At 32.9% G+C, this 19,620-nt stretch overlaps 1 protein-coding gene across 1 annotated transcript in view; it reads right to left on the bottom strand.

The window, feature by feature from the left end:
- The window catches only part of LOC142341288 (uncharacterized), a 52,076-nt gene that overhangs the window by 19,700 nt on the left and 12,756 nt on the right, over positions 1-19,620 (bottom strand). The window contains exons 5-7 of the mRNA XM_075392207.1: positions 19,085-19,278; positions 5,603-5,802; positions 3,351-3,433 (exon numbers count right to left, since the gene is read on the bottom strand). Coding sequence (XP_075248322.1) covers positions 3,351-3,433; positions 5,603-5,802; positions 19,085-19,278 — 477 coding nt within the window. The remainder of the gene's footprint in view (positions 1-3,350; positions 3,434-5,602; positions 5,803-19,084; positions 19,279-19,620) is intronic.

Below are 19,620 nucleotides of genomic sequence, written 5' to 3'. Positions count from 1 at the left end.
GACCAACTTTTAATGTAAATGAGCTGTTTCAGTACTGGTTTTACAATATAATATGGAGATACTCAGGTTCAGTACTGAAATACTCTGGGTGGTAAGCCCGGGCTACAAACGCAGTAAGGAAAGAGAAGAAACCATCGATCGTAATTATTAGAACATGTGCAACAGGAAAGCAGAATCACACGTCCGTGTTACCCTATTGGTAACCAGTCGATAAATATTCGTTTTTTGTATGTACGCAGTTCGATATGTCGGCGCAAGATTTTGTACCAAAAGCGTCAAATATGCTAATAAGATCGAAGAATTGAGCTGAATGATCTGAAAAGCTCTGAAACGTGCTGAAAAGCGCATACAATTGAAATAGTTTAGCGCAAAATTTTTTCATGAAGATAATCTGAAATTCACTGAAACTTTATAAGAAATGCATTCATTTTTCAGCGCAATTTTTATAGGTAAATTATGTAGATTTTAACGTTTTTTAGCACAGATTCTTGAATTTCGTACCGTTTAAGTTGATCTTTTATTAAGGATTCACGTTTTGTAAAAAATTTGCTGATATTATGTATTAAAATTGCTGAGTTTTCACCAGACATTTGAGAATTTTTCCCGTGTAGGATCTTACAATTTTCTTGCAAAATTGTCTTATAAGTACTTATAAGATTATGCGTCGCCTAACTAAGACTTTGTAAGACATTTTATCACACGATATAAAAGACTTCATCAGGTCTAATAAGATCTTACACGATAAAAGTTCACTTTTGTCAGATCTTGCAAGATAAAAATTCGCGCCTTATAAGATCTTACAAGACAAAAATTCTGTCAGAACAAAATGTTGATCGTGTAAGATCTTATAAGAATCTTATAGGGATCTTGTAAGATAAAAATTTGGAAAGCAATGGCTGATCTTTTTGATAAGATTTTCATCAGACCTTATTCGATAAAAATTCTTATACGATAAAAAAGTGTGTGCATGTTCTTCATATTGAAGATCTTGCAACCATTCAGGGTTGCTTTCAAGCAGTAGCCAAAAAGCTGTAGCATGCAACACTTAAGTGTCAGATCAGCAAAGAGAAATTTATCTTATTTTGTCTTTTGAGACTTATAAGATAATGTTAAAAAGGTTACCCGAGTGTTAGGGGCTTTTTCTGAGGCACTAATTATCAAATTAGAATGTAAAGTTTTCTTCAAAAACCAATAAAATCTTGGACTGTTAAGTTAGCCTTAGTATCTAGTTAAGACTCAGAATAATACTGCCGTCAAAGTAGAATCAACAAACTTTTTAGTGTTCAAAATTGGTTAGTTGACCGATTATTGTTTTACTTTCATAGGAACTTGACTACGTTATACGGTTATATTGATATCATTAAAACATGTCTTAGCAGATCTTACACGATTAAAATTCAGCCCTACGTGAACATTTATCGCGTAAGATCTGATAGGATATTTATTAGATCTTGTAAGATAACAATTCAGCAAAATTGAATGATTATCTTATAAGATAATATAAGTATCTTATCAGATCTGACATGGTTAAAATTCACGTATGGCAAAATTTTTATCGTGTAAGACCAGATAAGATCTTACACAATAAAGATTTTTGATCAGCTTCTTATCAGACCTTACACGATAAAAATTCTAGAATCAGGGGTTTAATGCATTTTTAACACAATTTCAGTGCATATCTTGCTAAATTGATCTAATTTGAAATATCAACTTCCTAATATAAAACCAAACTAAAGGAGCGAAAATTCGGGAAACAATGGCAAAGTGGATTAAGTGATGGTTCGGCATCTTATTATTTTTCTTTAAAAATTCAGCGTTTTTCAGCACATTCCTTGCTTTAGCGTATTTCACATCAGTTCAGAGCATTTTTATTTAAGGTTTATGCGCTGAATTTCTGGAAAAATCAGCGAGGCATTTCTTACATAATATTTTGAAAATGTTGCAACCCTACAATTGTCACCAATTACATTGGCATTGGATGATCATACTATAAGCCTCTGAAACTCCTCTCAGCATGGAGCGACTCGCCGGGCCTGTATATAGCCGAGATAAGCTCTCGTATTGAACAAATCAAGACTTGAACTGGTTACCCGTACCTAACTCCAAGGCAAATTCTGTAATGAATCCGAGTCTAATTCAGGTCACACTTTGTTCTGAATTTGTCTGATTCAGAGCTAATCCAGTGATTCATTCTGAATTATCTTCTGACTGAGAATATTTTTTCTGAGTTTTTTCTGATGCAGAGAAATTCAGAAATCGTTATTAAAAGTTGGTAATTAAATCCTTCTGAATCAGTACTGAAAGTTTAAACTCCTCTGAAATTGTACTGCATCAAAACTGATTGTCACTGAGCCTTAGGTACGGATGGACAATGGGCTGGCTATCTTTAGTAACTCAAAAGTTTTGCCTGCCTCATCAATTTTACCTTTTTCTGTTTTTCAGGAACCTCGCAAGGCTACAGTAGTTTATCGACACAAGCGTAACGATTGGCGCTGATTGCTGACACGATCTCACTAATGCAGGCCCACTTCCGCTTTCAACACAATTTCAACCAGCTACAAGGCTCGCTTTGCCAAACCTACCTTTGTGGCAGATTCCGAGAGAATAAGAGCATTCCACTTGTCGTGGTTATCATTACATCGCACGAATTGTGCTTCCACGACTGCCTTGAGGGCAACACGAATAACCTATTCGATAGGACTCGAATGTCCTTTATATTTTAAACTTGACAGCTGTTTCTTCTTCACTGCTTCTATCAAATGAGGAGGCAATAAAAAATTTCAATAAAAGGTAATAAAAGCAGATTAAGGGAACATTTTGGGTTGAAAATATATATCGATTGGACTATACATGATTAAGAGACATAGGTTACCGGGCGTCAGTTTATAACAAATATATACCAGTTTATAACTAAGGAGATAAATAAAAGGAAACGTCTTCTTGATTAATACACTCAGGTGCATTGTTGTGCTCAGTTTTCTCGACCGCATAAAGTTTAGCACATCAAACACGTTTTCTGCAGGCCTTTCTTGAACCTCGTCATGCTTCTATGTTGGTTGCAAAAACTACTACTTCTGGCTGAGATACTAATGATTATTCCAATATAATAAATACTTTTGATGTTCTTGATTCAGAATTTCATACTATATAATGTACATATACTCTGATATGAGCGGTGGGTTTTAGATTTTCAATGATGTTTTACAGCCTGACAATAATCATTGTCTAATAATTTGAGGGTCTCTGAAATTTGACGGAAACTCTGGCGACATCACATACAAAGTTCCATTTTAATCTTTCCAGTCACAAACACTAACTGGAATATGTAACTTGGAATTTGTAACACTTACTCTGCTGTTCGGTTGGCGTCGGAATATGTAGTCTCATTCTCTCTATGATATTCAGACCCTCCATGATATGTAAAAGCCCCAACCTACACATGACAATAAAAATTGTTAGTTTATTAACAAACTTTGAAAATTGAAGGACAATTTACCTCAACTGAGTTAAGGCAAACTCCCCCGTGCTTTCACTGCGGGGGTTTAAATCCTTTTTATAGCAATTTCATTGAGTTGTTTGCATATTTTAAAATAAAATCGATTGTTACTTTTCTATTATAAAATGCAGCAAATTTCATGCAGGGTTCTGCAGGGTTCTGAAAAATTTGCAAAATCTGCAAACAGCGCTAGAAAAATTAGAAATTAAAGTGCAAAAAAATGTTTAAATTAGCAATAATGAGAATTTACAATACGTTATCATTTTGAGAACGAGAAATTTGAAAGTAATTTACTTTTTAGCTATTACACAGCAAACAAAATCATGTTATTCAAAAAACAATCTGCTTTGGGGTTACTTGAAGTGCCCTAAATTATTCAACTGTTAAAAATTTCTGTCAATAATTTCTTATTTTTTGGAGAAAAGCAAAAATTTTTGAACTTTGAAATTTTAAAAACTTGACAAAATTAGCTGCAAAATTGTTCTGATTCGGGTCATTTTATTGAAATTTTATTTTAGTTTTTTTCTTTTTCTTGAGTTTTCTTCAATTTACGAACTTCTGTTCTAAAACTTCTGGTTCAAGGAATCGGATTTTTAACCGCTGCAAATTTTTCCTTTTTCTTCTGAGTGAAACGTTGCTATGATGAATAACGGTTCTGAGCAATAAATTTTTATTCAATCTTCAATGTTCTCAAAAAGGTAAGAAGTTTGAATTCTTTTGCAATTTATTTTTTTCAAAAAATTTTGAATTTTCATATTTCTTTAGTGTTTCAGCTGGACGGTCCTCTTTGAATATCTTTATCTGTGATAATCAGTTAAAGGCTTATGGAACCTCTTCGTACCATTTTTCTAATAATTTTCAAAAAAATTAATATTCCGCTAGAAAATACATTATCGACAGGTCTTAATTTTTAGCCATTTTAGTTGGAATTCTTATGGTGCATCTGATATTCAGTCGAGAGATCAGAGGTTGAACAATTAGCATGCGGACTACAACTGAACTGAAGTTAAAATCAGTAGTTGAAAACTTTAAATTTGATATATTTTAATGTAATTTCAAATTCCATTTGTATCTTCAATGAAACATTATTTACCGCGATTCATTTTGACTCTTTTAATTTACAAATCAGCATGCATGTTTTTGTTAAAAATGGATTTTAATGTATTTAGTGGATTTTGAGCAAATCAATTAATCGATTTTACTGGTTTTTTATAGATTTTTTCGGCAGCCAAGAAATCAATTTTGATCGATTTTAATACATAAAATTGTCTAAAAGCGCATTCTTTGATCGATTTTATTGACTACAATTTACTTTACGAAATTTAAATTTAATCGATTTAAACCTGCGCTATCTGGGTACGGACCACTTAATGCTCTTTTTTATCTGTGCTATCTGTGCTAATTTGCAACCAATAAAATCTGCTTCAGTAGCCTTTATGGTTAGGCAAAATTTTGCATTTTGTTATTATATAAAAAAGGAGGGCCGCCACAAGCGTGGTCTTATTGAGAACCATAAAGGAACTACCATGTGACAACCATAAGTGTTACCAGGTAACCATAAAATGTTAAAACGATGCAAACTACGAAATTGTGCATGAGTGATGGCACAAAAATATGTCATATCAGATTCTTGGATAAAACATAATATTTATATATACCAAATAAGAAGTTGGCAACAGCAAGATCAGATATCAAAATTTCTCATGGCTTTTATGGAGCCCATTTGGTTCTTGGATATGTTTCCCCAGCAAGGGTCACTGGGAACTCATTATTTTAGTTGGAAATCTGTTACAAAATAACATTAAATTTTGAATTCAACTATCATCACAATTATCAAGTTGCATTTTTTCCAGAATACTTGTAACGAAATTGCAGAGCATTATATAATCGAACAATGCAATAAACTATAGTTATTTTACCTGCATGACAATTCTAGACTGTGACTAAACATCATTACCGTACCGTGAAGAGGAACTATACTTAAGCCGCCGAGCTTGTTTGGCTCAGGAAAAACTGTTATCAGAAATTTAAAAACCTTTACTAGGGTAACTATAAAATAATTCAATCATTATGGTCCAGCAGAAAATGAATCGGCTAAAAAAATACCCAGAGTGGCTGATGAACTCCAGGGTTGAGAGAAGTGTACGTGAGTAAAATGGGTGCGGGATTGTTGCATGATATTGATCGTCTGTGAAAGCCAGCATAGAATATAGGGGAGCCTGCTATGTAGTAGAATGTCGTCCACACACAAACAGGGGGTGGAGTCACAGATTGTGTAACACTGTAGCACGATCTCTTGGTGATCACTGGAAAAAGGAAACTTCTGAACTTCCCTAATGGAACTGTTTTGATCTGCTGCTGGTTTAAAGATTCTATGTTTTCTGTGCGTCAATAGTCGCTTTTTCTGCCAAACTCGGTATGTCTGAGTTTTCGAATTAATTTTGTCACCTACTGAACTTAAAATATCCATCTCTCTATTGTCTGAATGACTTTCATTAAGCCTTTGGCAGAATGGCTACCGTATGTTGTGAGAGGTAATATGTGAGCAAGACAGGGGGGGGGGGGGGTAAAAGGATGTACCTGTGTATTAACATTAGGTATAGCCCATTTTCCCTCAAATCCCAAAGATGTACCTCACAGCATGATACCAACGCTGTTCACACGAGGGGGATTAGCAAGATAATCCCTTGATATTAAATTAGTAAGGACATTTACTCATTCCCATATTGCACTTAATAACGTAAATTTCCAAAGACGTACCTCACAGCATGACACCCAAGCTGTTCACTCGAGTAGATTAGTAAGATAATCCCTTAATATTAAATAAGGATGACTCATTTACAGTTACGAACGAATTTGCGAAGACGTAACTCACAGTATAAAAACCAAGCTGTGCACACAAAGGGGACTAGCTACGTAATGTTTTAATATTAAATTAGATAGGATAACTCATTTACAGTTACGTACGGCTAACGTGATTTTCAAAAGTGTACCTCACAGCATGATAACCGAACGGTTCACACGAAGGGGATTAGTAAGATAATCCTTTAATATTAAATTAGTAAGCTCATTTACCCATCCCATATTACACTTTACTAATGTCCAATACCAAGGACGTACCTCACAGCATGATACTTAGCTGTTCACACGATGGGGATTAGCAAGATAGTGCCTTAACAAATTAGGTCATTTACGCCTTACCAAATTGCACTTTACTAACCTCAGATTCCAAAGATGTACCTCACAACATGATACCCACGCTCTTCCCCTGAGGGAGATTAGCAAGAAAATCCCTTAATATTAAATCAGGATGGCTCATTTACAGTTAGGTACAACATTGCAAAGACGTACCTCACACTATGATAACCAAGCTGTGCACACGAAAGCGATTGGTTAGGCAATGTTTTAATATTAAATTAGCTAGGATGACTCATTTGAACTTATGTACGGCTTAATTTTTTTTCAAAAATGTGCCTCACAGCATGACATCCACGCTGTTCGCACAAAGGGGATTAATAAGATAGTGTTAAGGTCATTAACCAAATACCATATTACACTTGAATAATGTATAATTCCAAAATCGTACCGCACTGAATGGCAGTCAAGCTATTCACACAAAGGGGATTAGCAAGATAGTGCCTTAACAAAAAATCAGTATGGTCATTTACCTCTTATCATATTACACTTAAATAATGTGAATTTCCAAAAAGTACCTCACAGCATGATACGCAAGCTGTTCACTCGAAAGGGATTAGCAAGATAGTGCCCTAACAACAAACTAATTAGAATGAGTCATATGTTCACCAGAAGGAACCAGGCGATTAGTAAGGTATTAAAGAAGCAGCGGGTATCCAACGGCTGGGACATAAGCTAATTACTCCTTTTCATCTCTTTTTTGGAAAAATCAGTTTATCTCGCGTAGATAAAAATACCAGATTTTTGCTAAATATACCAAATTCTTGGCAAAAAAACTCAATTCTTTCTAAAAAATACCCAATTTTTGGAAAAAATACGCAATTCTTAGCAAAAAAATACCCCATTCTTATAAAAAAAGGACCCAATTTTGGCTATAACATACCCAATTCTTGCCACAACTACCCTATTCTTGCTAAAAAAATACCTAATTCTTGAAAAAAAACCCAATTCATATCAAATAATACCTAATTCTGTCTAAAAAACCCAAAACTTGCTAAAAAGTTCCAGAAAATACAAATTGTTACCAGAAACTATCCAATTATTGCCAGAAAAAAAACAAAATTTTTGCTTAAAAATACAAAATTTTTGCCAAAAATACTCAATTCTTGCTAAAAAATACCCAATTCTTGAAAAAAACACAATTCATGCCAAAAAATACACAAGTTTGTCTAAAAACTACCCAAAGCTTGCCAAAAAGTACCAAAAAGTAGACAAATGTTATCAGAAATTATCCAATTACGGCCACAAAATACAAAATTTTTGCTTAAAAAAACAGAATTCTTGTCAAAAATACCCAATTCTTGCTAAAAAGTACCCAATTCTTGAAAAAGACACACAATTCATGCCAAAAAAAACACCTTTTGTTTGTTTAAAACACCAATTTTTTGCTTAAAAATACAGAATTCTTGTCAAAAATACCCGGTTCTTGCAAAAAATTTCCCATTTCTTGAAAAAAACACCCAATTCATTCCAAAAAATACCCAATTCTGTCTAAAAAGTACCCAAAAGTTGCTAAAAAGTACCCAATTCTTGCCAAAAAAGCCAATTATTACCAAATATTATCCAATTATTGCCAAAAAATACCAAATTCTTGCTTAAAACAATCCAATTCTTTCCAAAAAAATACACAATTCTTGCTAAAAAAATCCCCAATTCTTGAAAGCAAAACCCAATTATTGCCAAAAAATGCCCAATTATTCCCAAAAAATGACAAATTCTTGCAGAAAATACACAATTCTAACAGAAATTTTCCAAAACCTTACAAGAAATTAACCAATACTAGTTAAAAATAGCCATTTCTTACCTAAAAAACTACTTTTTGCCAAAAAAACCTAATTCCTATCAAAAAAGAAACAATTCTATCAAAAAGTGTCTAATTCCTACCACTTATATTTAACAAGAGGAAGCTAAATCTTGTCAAAATTACCCAATTTTTACCCAATTTCCCTTAGTATTGTCGAAACTCATTGTGCTGATTTTCCTTCTCTTCAACAACTCAACTGTAGCTAGCTTTGATTCTTCTCTTGAGACAAGTTGTCAACTACGAAACCTTTTAGTGAAGATTCTTCATCTCCAGGACCTCCTCCTACTTCATATTCCACGTAAGTCATTTCTGTAAATTTCCAATGAAGTACCTGATAGCATGACACGCAAGCTGTTCACACGAAAGGAATTAGCAAGATAGTGCCCTTACAACAAATTAATTAGAAAGAGTCCTGTGTCCACCAGAGGGAACTAGGGGATTAGCAGGGTATTAACGAAACAGCGGGTATCCAACTGTTGGGACATAAGCTAATTACTCATTTTCATCTCTTTTTTGGAAAAATCAGTTTATCCCGCGTAGATAAAAATACCAGATTTTTGCTAAATGTACCAAATTCTTGGCAAAAAACCCAATTCTTTCTAAAAAAAACCCAATTTTTGGAAAAAAACGCAATTCTTAGCAAAAAATACACAATTCTTATGAAAAAAGTACCCAAATTTGTCTAAAAAATACACACAACTTGCCAAAAAGTACCAAAAAATAGACAAGTGTTACCAGAAATTATCCAATTACTGCCAAAAAATACAAAAATTTTGCTTAAAAATACAGAAACCTTGCCAAAAATACACAATTCTTGCTGAAAAGTACCCAACTCTTGCAAAAAGACACACAATTCATGCCAAAAAAACCACATTTTGTCTAAAAAATACACAAAAACTGCTAAAAAATACCCAGTTCTTGCAAAAAATTACCCAAGTCTTGAAAAAAACACCCAATTCATTCCAAAAAAAAACCCAGTTCTGTCTAAAAACTACCCAAAACTTACCAAAAATTATCCAGTTTTTGCCAAAAAATATCAAATTCTTGCTTAAAACAATCCAATTCTTGCCAAAAAAATAACAATTCTTGCTAAAAAAACCCCAATTCTTGAAAAAATACCCATTTATTGCCAAAAAATACACAATTATTGCCAAAAAATACCAAAATCTTGCAGAAAATACACAATTCTGACGAAAATTTTCCAAAACTTTACAAGTAAGTAACCAATACTAGTTAAAAATAGCCATTTCCTACCCAAAAAAACTAAATTTTTGCCAAAAAAATCTAATTCCTATCAAAAAATAAACAATTCTATTAAAAAGTGACTAACTCCTACCACTTATATTTACCAAAAGGTAGCTAAATCTTGTCGAAATTAATCAATTTTTACACAATTTCCTTTAATATTGTCAAAACTCACTGTGATTTTTTTTCCTTCTCTACAACAACTCAACTATAGCGAGCATTGATTCTTCTCTTGAGACAATTCTAATCTGCCTTTGTTAGGAAGCTAAGTTGTCAACTACAAAACATTTTAGTAAAATTCTTCATCTCCAGGACCTCCTCCTACTTCCCATTCCACGTAAGTCATTTTTGTTATAAAATTTGAAAACAAACGAGAAAAAGCGAATAAATGGCTATTATAATCATGTTACTCATTCGCAAATAACATATGATTTCTTCAGAGAGAAAGGTTTTGCAATTAGGATTATAGGGGCAATTTTGCTTTAACTTTAGTTCGTTTAGGATTTCAACCGTCTTCAACTAAAAAAGTTGGAATAATGGATATCAAATCTATGAAATTGAACGAAAATCTCAAAATTTTGCAGTCATTTGTTTCTTTCACCTTACATTTCCTGTTACCCGTCTTCATCCAGTTTTCTTTTATTTCAGCTTCCAGATTTCATGTTTTGCTCAATTCACCAAAAGTAACTACCAAAAGTAGAATTTCCACTAATATCTTTTGGTAGTTTCATTCTTGTCAATATGTTCAATTGTTACGGAAGCATACTTTCAAGGTTTCACGAAAATCAAGAACGCAAAAACTCTTTCTTATCAGCCTGTAGCATTTAGCACAAAAATTTAAATTTTGAGGTAATTAACCGAAATTTTTCTCATGGAGGACTTATCGGTTAAGGAAATTCTTTTTTGACTTTTTCTTCACTAGATTGAAAGTTTTTGGATTACATGCTGTACTACACAATTCTGTTGGAGCTGTGAAAGCAACTGCAAACAAGGGTCCAGAATACTGTTACATGTTACCAAGTTTTCCAGCTCATGTTTCGTGGGTTAACTGGGTTAATCTTTTGTGTTCTTATTAAATTTATCCATCCTCAAATTTTTGAAAGGCTGGACTGTTATTCATTTTTTTGATATTGTAATCTAGAAAAAAGAATGTCTCGCGTTGTATTTGATATTGAGTGCCTGGAGGGGAAATTTGTTAAGGAGTTGGGTGTTTTCAAGGACGGAATTATATTGAGATACAGTTTCTTGCCACCCAAAGACTTCAAAACTACTTTTCAAGTAATCTGGAACCCTAAAAACTTACATGGGATTAATTGGAGCAGTGGAAAACTGAAATATATTGAGTTGTCATCAATCATTCACCAACATTGTTCATCTACAACAAACTTTTTTGCGAAGGGGTTGGAGAAGTGTAATCTCCTCTCAAATTACTTGTGTAAAGATGTGGAGAACCTAGATGATTTTGGTTGTCCAAAAAATTCAAAACTTTTCAAAAATTTGGATACTGACTGGGATTGCAGCAACTCTCCGTATCGACACAAAAAAACCTTTTACAGTGCGGAGAAGAAAGCTTATGCTTTCGGAATTTTGACTCTTGATCCTTTTGATAACGTATTATATTTATAATTTCTTTTTGTTTAAGTGTTCGTTTTGTAAATAATTGTTTTTATTTTACTATTTTTTAAATTAGAGAAAGGTCGCATTGGAATATGATTAGCTCGGTGCAGATTTTATGATTGCATAAAAATGCTAGAATTGACGTTTTCAAAATAATAATATATACTTCTTTTAAAACTGGGAACCAAAAAATTTCAGTTTGAAAGGTCACAGCAAAATGACATCTTAAAATTTAAGTTAAACAAAAAATATTTGAAAACTTGCAAAAACTGGAAAAATGAAAAGAAGAAAAATTGAAAAATACAATTTTTGTTGAAAACCTTATGTCAAAAACGACTTTCTGAATCAACATTTATTTTGAGAGATTTATATTTAAAACTTTATGTAAAAAAAGGGCAATTTTGAATTAAGATTATTTAAGTAAAACCACATTTTAAAAAATTATTCTAGCAAAAAATTGCTTAAAAATACCAAAAACTGAATCGAAAATTAAAAAAAAACCAAGTAAATATTTTTTGTTTCAAACTTTATGTAAAAAGCGCCAATTTGGAACCAATATTATTTAATTAAAGCCACATTTTAAATATTCAATTAAACAAAAAATTGCTTAAAAATACCAGAAACTAAAAAACCGAAAAATGAGAAAATCAAAATTTGTTTATAACTTATTGTAAAAAGCGGCAATTTTGAATCACGATTATTTAAGATAAACGCATTTTAAATATTCAATTGAACAAAAAATTGCTTAAAAACACCTGAAACTAAAAAACCGAATATGGAAAAAATCAAAACACGTGACAATTACTGACTTCATGCATCCCTAGCGTGCATCTTTGGATGTTTTTTTGGAAATAAAAGATCGTTGATTACGAGCCGCAATCAACGATCTTTTATTTCCAAAAAAACATCCAAAGATGCACGCTAGGGATGCATGAAGTCAGTAATTGTCATCACGCAACAACGGTATCCCGCGGTTTATTAATGTTTTATCACAAAATTAGGTAGGATGACTCATTTACAGTTATGTACGGCTGACGTGATTTTCAAAAATTACCTCACAGCATGATACTCAAGCTGTTCACACGAAGGGCAATAACCTCTTAGTAACAAATTAGTAAGGTCATTTACCCTTTGCCATATTACATTTTACGGATGTCCAATTCCCAAGATGTACCTCACAGCATGATACCCAAGCTGTTCACACAAAAAGTATTAACTAGGTAATGTTTTAATATTCAATTAGATATGACGACTCATTTGTAATTATGTATGGCTTACGTGATTTTCAAAATTTCACTTCACAGCATGATACTAAAGCTGTTCAAATGAAGAGGATTAGTAAAAGAATCTCTTGGTAACAAATAAGTAAGGTCGCTTACCTTTTCCCATATTACACTTTAAGGAGGTAAAATTCCAAAGACGTACCTCACAGCATGATACCCAAGCTGTTCACTCGAAGGAGGTTAGCAAGATAATGTTTTAATGATAAATTAGATAGGATGGCTCATTTGTTCGACAGGTGATTAAACTATTAGTCACTGAATTTTGGATTATTTCTTTTTCCTCGTTCAAAAAAATCGCTATTTAAATTTTGATACAAAATTTCGTTTTATACGTAAGGTTCTTTAAAAAAACGTTTATTTGATTATTTTCATTTTTCGATTTTTTTATAATTTGGTTGTTTTTAAACGAGTTTTTGTCCAATTAAATTTTTAAAATGTTGTTTTACTTTAAAAATATTGATTCAAAATTGGCGCTTTTTACATAAACTTTTTAAAAAAATGTGTATTTCGATTTTTTTTAATTTTCGATTTAGTGTTTGGTGTTTTTAAGCAATTTTTTGTTAGATTGAGTTTTTAAAACGTGGTTCTTCTTAAATAATCATGGTTCAAAATTGCCGCTTTTTACATAAAAATATAAACAAAACTTGATTTTTTCAGTTTTCGGTTTTTTAGTTTTTGGTGTTTTTAAGCAAGTTTTTGTTCTATTGACTTTTAAAATTGTGTTTTTTTAAACAATATTGATTCAATATTGGCGCTTTTTACATAAAGTTTTAAACAAAAAATATTATTTTGATTTTTTAATTTTCAATTCAGTTTTTGGTTTTTTTAAGCAATTTTTTGTTAAATTGATTTTTAAAAAGCGGTTTTACTTAAATAATCATGATTCAAAATTGCCGCTTTTTTACATGAAGTTTTAAACATAAATGTGTCAATATAAAAGTTGATTCAAAACGTAGTTTTTGACATAATGTTTTCAACAAAAATTGTATTTTTCAATTTTTCTTCTTTTCAATTTTCCAGTTTTTGAAGTTTTCAAATTTTTTTTGTTTAACTTAAATTTTAGGATGTCATTTTACTGTGACCTTTTAAACTGAAATGTTTTTGGTTGCCAATTTCAAAAGAAGTGTATTTTTTTATTTTGAAAACGTCAATTTCTAGCATTCTTATCCAATCATATAATCTGCACCGAGCTAATCATATTCCAGTGCAACCTTTCTTTGATTTGAAAAGTAGTAAAATAAAAACAATTAATTACAAAACGATCACACAAAGAATAAGAAATTACAAATATTATACGTTATCAAAAGGATCATGAGTCAAAATTCCGAAAGCATAAGTTTCCTTCTCCGCACAGTGAAAGGTTTTTCTGTGTCGATACGGATAGTTGCTGCAATCCCAGTCAGTATCCAAATTTTTGAAAAGTTTTGAAATTTCTGGACAACCAAGATCATCTAGATTCTCATCATCTTTACACAAGTAGTTTGAGTGGAGATTACACTGCGCTTGAAAATTAGATTTGTAGTCTTTGGGTGGCAGGAAACTGTATCCCAATACAATTCCGTCCATGGAAGCACCCAACTCCTTAACAATTTTCCCTTCCAGGCACTCAAAATCAAATACATCGAGAGATATTCTTTTTTCTAGAATACAATATCAAGAAAAGGAATAGCAGTCTAGCCTTTTCAAAATATGAGGATGGAAAAGTTTTATAAGAACACAAAAGATTAACCCAGTTAAGCCACGAAACATGAGCTGGGAAAACTTGGTAACATGTAGCATTATCCTGGAATCTTGTTTGCAGTTGCTTTAACCGCTCCAACAAAATCGTGTAGTGCAGCATGTAGTAGAAAAACTTTCAATCTTGTAAAAAAAAAATTAAAAAGGAATTCTCTTAACCAATAAGTCCTCCATGAGAAAATTTCTGGTTAATTTCCTCCAAATTTAATTTTTTCCAAGCTGGTAAGCTTGTAAATGTTTACCCCAAAATTTATAAGCTGGTAAGAAACAGGTTTTGCGTTTTTCATTTTCGTGAAACCTTGAAAGTATGCTTCCGTAGCAATTGAATATGTTGACAAGAATGAAACTACCAAAAGATATAACTGGAATTACTGCTTTTGGTATTTACTTTTGCAGAATCGACCAAAACATGAGATCTGGAATCTGAAATAAAAAACTGGATGAATAAGGGTAACTGAATAATGTAAAGGGAAAGAAACAAATGACTGCAATATCTTGAAAATTAACCTCGATATATCGAGCCCATGAAACTTAAGTAAAACACAGAAGAATTGGGCACAAAAAACCTCGTAGCCAATAAGATCTTATAAAACATTTTGTTAAAGCAATAAAAGTTCTGTAGAAAATGATTTAGTGTTTATGTCATTTCTATATTTAGTAAAGTCATGTGATGTTAATGATGAGTTTTTCATTAGTCAAGTGAGGGAGAATATAGCGAGGAATACCAGCGAGCTAGATTGTACTAAGGTTGGTTCTGACAGACTTCAGTGAAGTGTTTTTAACAGCCGACGCTCCCTGTACCTCCTTCATTGTATCTTGCCCAGTATCTGTAGAACAATGAAGAAAAACACGAAAAGAGGACTGTCTTGTCAAATACTTCGATGCCAAACTTGGGGTCAAGTGCGTTTTCCTCTCTTCTCTACTTGCGATATTACTTTCTGTCGGTGACCCATTTTCCCACTCGTCACAATCCTGATGAGGTTTCTGCAAATACTCAAAGTCGTCAGACAAACACCAGAGGTTTTAATTTCTCTCTCCTCCTCAAAACATCCCAGTGGATTATCATACATTGTTCTATAAGACAACTCAGAATTGTTCACGGACGGATCTGCTTAGTTCCATGTTGTCTGAGACTTGTAAAGTTTTGTTTTCGATGTGGTTTTTGTAGACGTCTACAGTTGTCTGTTCGTAAGGTACAGCGGCTTCAGGCAAATTCTCGATAGCAATAATGAAGACCAGAAGCTGCCTCGGAATTGAGAATGGAGGATCAGCTACCCACCCGAAGCATGTTTCTCTCTCCCTTATAATTGCTACGTCATCATTGAAGTCTGGGAAGACGAAGTGGACCTTGAGATTTTTGTTCAATTTCACATATTTGATATCCATTATTCCACCTGTTTTAGTTGAAGACGATTGAAATCCTAAATGAACTAAAGTTAAAGCAAAATTGCCCCCTATAATCATAATCGCAAATTCTTTCTCTCTGAAGAATTCATATGCTGTTTGCGAATGAGTAACATGATTATAATAGCCATTTATTCGCTTTTTCTGGTTTGTTTTCAAATTTTATAACAAAAATGACTTACGTGGAATGGGAAGTAGGAGGAGGTCCTGGAGATGAAGAATTTTTACTAAAAGGTTTTGTAGTTGACAATTTAGCTTCCTAACAAAAGGAGATTAGAATTGTCTCAAGAGAAGAACCAAAGCTAGCTATAGTTGAGTTGTTGAAGAGAAGGAAACAAAGCACAATGAGTTTCGACAATACTAAAGGAAAATCAGTAAAAATTGAGTAATTTTGACAAGATTTAGCTACCTTTTGCTAAATATAAGCGGTAATGAGTTTCGAGAAAACTAAAGGAAACTGAGTAAAAACTGAGTATTTTGACAAGATTTAGCAAGTTTTTTGGTAAATATAAGTGGTAGGAGGTAGACACTTTTTAATAGAATTGTTTCTTTTTTGATAGGAATTAGGTTTTTTGGCAAAAATGTAGTTTTTTGTGTAAAAAATAGCTATTTTTAACTAGTGTTGGTTAATTCCTTGTAAGGTTTCGGAAAATTTCTGTTAGAAATGTGTATTTTCTGCAAGAATTTGGTATTTTTTGGGAATAATTGGGCATTTTTGGCAATAATTGGGTATTTTTTTCAAGAAATGCGGATTTTTTTAGCAAGAATTGTGTATTTTTTGGCAAGAATTGGATTGTTTTAAGCAAGAATTTGTTTTTTTTAGCAATAATTGGATAATTTTTCGTAATAATTGGCTTTTTTGGCAAGAGTTGGGTACTTTCTAGCTAGTTTTGGGTAGTTTTTAGACATAAATGTGTTATTTTTTTTAAATGAATTGGCTGTTTTTTTCAAGAATTGGGTAATTTTTAGGCAGAACTGTGTATTTTTTAGCAGTTTTTGGGTATTTTTTAGACAAAATGGTGCATTTTTTGGCATGAATTATGTATCTTTTTCAACAATTGGGTATTTTTTAGCAATAATTGGGTATTTTTGGCAAGAATTGTGTAATTTTAAGCAAAAATTTTGTAATTTTTGGCAGTAATTGGATAATTTCTGGTAACATTTGTCTATTTTTTGGTACTTTTTGGCAAGTTGTAGATATTTTTTTTACAAAATTGGTTATTTTTAGGCATGAATTGTGTGTTTTTCTTCAAAAAAAATTGGGTATTTTTGAGCAAGTATTGAGTATTTTTGGCACGAATTTTGTATTTTTAAGCAGGAAATTTGTATTTTTTGGCAACAATTGGATAATTTCTAGTACCAATTTGTCTTTTTTTGGAATTTTTTAGCAATCTTTGTGTATTTTTTTAGACAGAATTAGGCATTTTTTGGTATGAATTGGGTTTTGTTTTCAACAATTAGGTATCTTTTAGCAAGAAATGAGTACTTTTTTTTTATAAGAATGGTGTATTTTTTCGTAAGAATTGCGTATTTGCTTCAAGATTTGGATATTGTTTAGAAAGAATTGGGGTTTTTTTCCAAGAATTTGGTATATTTAGCAAGAATCTGGTATTTTTATCTACGCGGGATAAACTGATTTTTCCAAAAAAGAGATGACAATGAGTAATTAGCTTATGTCCCAGCAGTTGGATACCCGCTGTTTCTTTAATACCCTACTAATACCATATTTCCATATTTCCTTCTGGTGAACATATGACTCATTCTAATTAATTTGTTGTTAGGGCACTATCTTGCTAATCCCTTTCGAGTGAACAGCTTGCGTGTCATGCTGTGAGGTACTTTTTGGAAATTTACATTATTTAAGTCTAATATGGTAAGAGGTAAATGACGTTACTGATTTGTTGTTAAGGCACTATCCTGCTAATCCCCTTTGTGTGAACAGCTAGTGTGAAATGCTGTGCGGTACGTCTTCGGAAATATACATAAGTGTAATATGGTAGGGGGTCAATGACCGTAACACTATCTTATTAATCCCTTTTGTGTGAACAGCTTGGGTGTCATGCTCTGAGGCACATTTTTGAAAAAAAAGTAAGCCGTACATAAGTGTAAAAGAGTCATCCTAGCTAATTTAATTTTAAAACATTGCCCAAATAATCGCCTTCGTGCGAACAGCTTGGTGTAATGCTGTGAGGTACGTCTTTGAAAGTTTTCATTATTAAAGTGCAAAATGGGAATGGGTAATTGACCTGACTAATTTAATATTAAGGGATAATCTTGCTAATCACCCTCGTGTGAGCAGCTTGGGTATCATATTGTGAGGTACATCTTTGGAATCTGACATTAGTAAAGTGTAATATCGGAATGGGTAAATGAGCATACAAATATAATATTAAAGGATATCTTACTAATTCCCTTCGTGTGAACAGTTCGGTTATCATGCTGTGAGGTACACTTTTGAAAATCACGTTAGCCGTACGTAACTGTAAATGAGTCATCCTATCTAATTTAATAATAAAACATTACATAGCTAGTCCCCTTTGTGTGCACAGCTTGGTTATTATACTGTGAGTTACGTCTTTGCAAATTCGTACGTAACTGTAAATGAGTCATCCTTATTTAATATTAAGGGATTATCTTAATAATCCCCTTCGTGTGAACAGCGGGGTATCATGTTGTGAGGTACGTCTTTGGAATTTGACATTAGTAAAGTGTAATATCGGAAGGGGTAAATGAGCTTACAAATATAATATTAAAGGATTATCTTACTAATTTCCTTCGTGTGAACAGTTCGGTTATCATGCTGTGAGGTGCATTTTTGAAAATCACGTTAGCCGTACGTAACTGTAAATGAGTCATCCTTATTTAATATAAGGGATTATCTTACAAATCCCCTTCGTGTGAACAGCTTGGGTGTCATGCTGTGAGGTACGTCTTTGGAAATTTACAATATTAAATAATAATATGGGAATGAATAAATGTCCTTACTAATTTAATATCAAGGGATTATCTTGCTAAATCCCCCTCGTGTGAACAGCGTGGGTATCATGCTGTGAGGTACATCTTTGAGATTTGAGTGAAAATGGGCTATACCTAATGTTAATACATAGGTACATCCTTTTAACCCCCCCCCCCCCCTGTCTTGCTCTCATATTACTACTGTTGTGACTTGCCATAAGAACATAGATCCCAATTTCTCCATTTTTGGACCAGCTATTTGATAAACGGCAAAAAGGTTTTCTACTAGTTTTTAAAACCTTTTTGAGGTCTCCAAATATCGATATAACTGCTGGAATGAATATATACCTGAGGGTAGTCCCGGCCTAGTGCCAAAGATGATATTGAGTGGAAGGGAGTATACTCTTGGGTATCCTGCGATGTCTTTGTATGTTTTAACTGCAATCTCAACTGTCAATCCTGAAGTGAGTCCATTTATGGTCCAGGTGTCTAGGGATGTATCATTGCTAGTGCAGTCACTCGCACAGCTGCCCATGTCCGAGCTTAAATAAACGGTATTCGTAATTCAATGCAAACCGTAGTAAAAACTTCAGAACTGGCCCAAAGTTACCCAGTGCGTCGATTCCTGGTAATTATGACCAATTTCCGGTAATTTTCCCGTTTATGTTCCCTCATTTCTCATTGGGAAACTCACCGGGATTCCCAAGGGGATTGGTAAGTGGTGGTAAGTAATGGTCGGAACCTGACATTTTTAGCGGGATTGCCAGGAACGTATTTGGGAAATTACCAGGAAAAACGGGACCACTATTGGGTATAGTTATCAGGACCCAGTACCAGGAATTACAGGGATAACTGAAATTATATAGATGGGAATTAGCAGTTTA

The sequence above is a fragment of the Convolutriloba macropyga genome, chromosome 6, assembly GCF_964194025.1.
Source record: "Convolutriloba macropyga chromosome 6, txConMacr16.3, whole genome shotgun sequence".
NCBI lineage: Eukaryota > Metazoa > Xenacoelomorpha > Acoela > Convolutidae > Convolutriloba > Convolutriloba macropyga.
The sequence above is the reverse complement of the archived record's forward strand: the minus strand, read 5'-3'. Positions and strand labels throughout refer to the sequence as shown.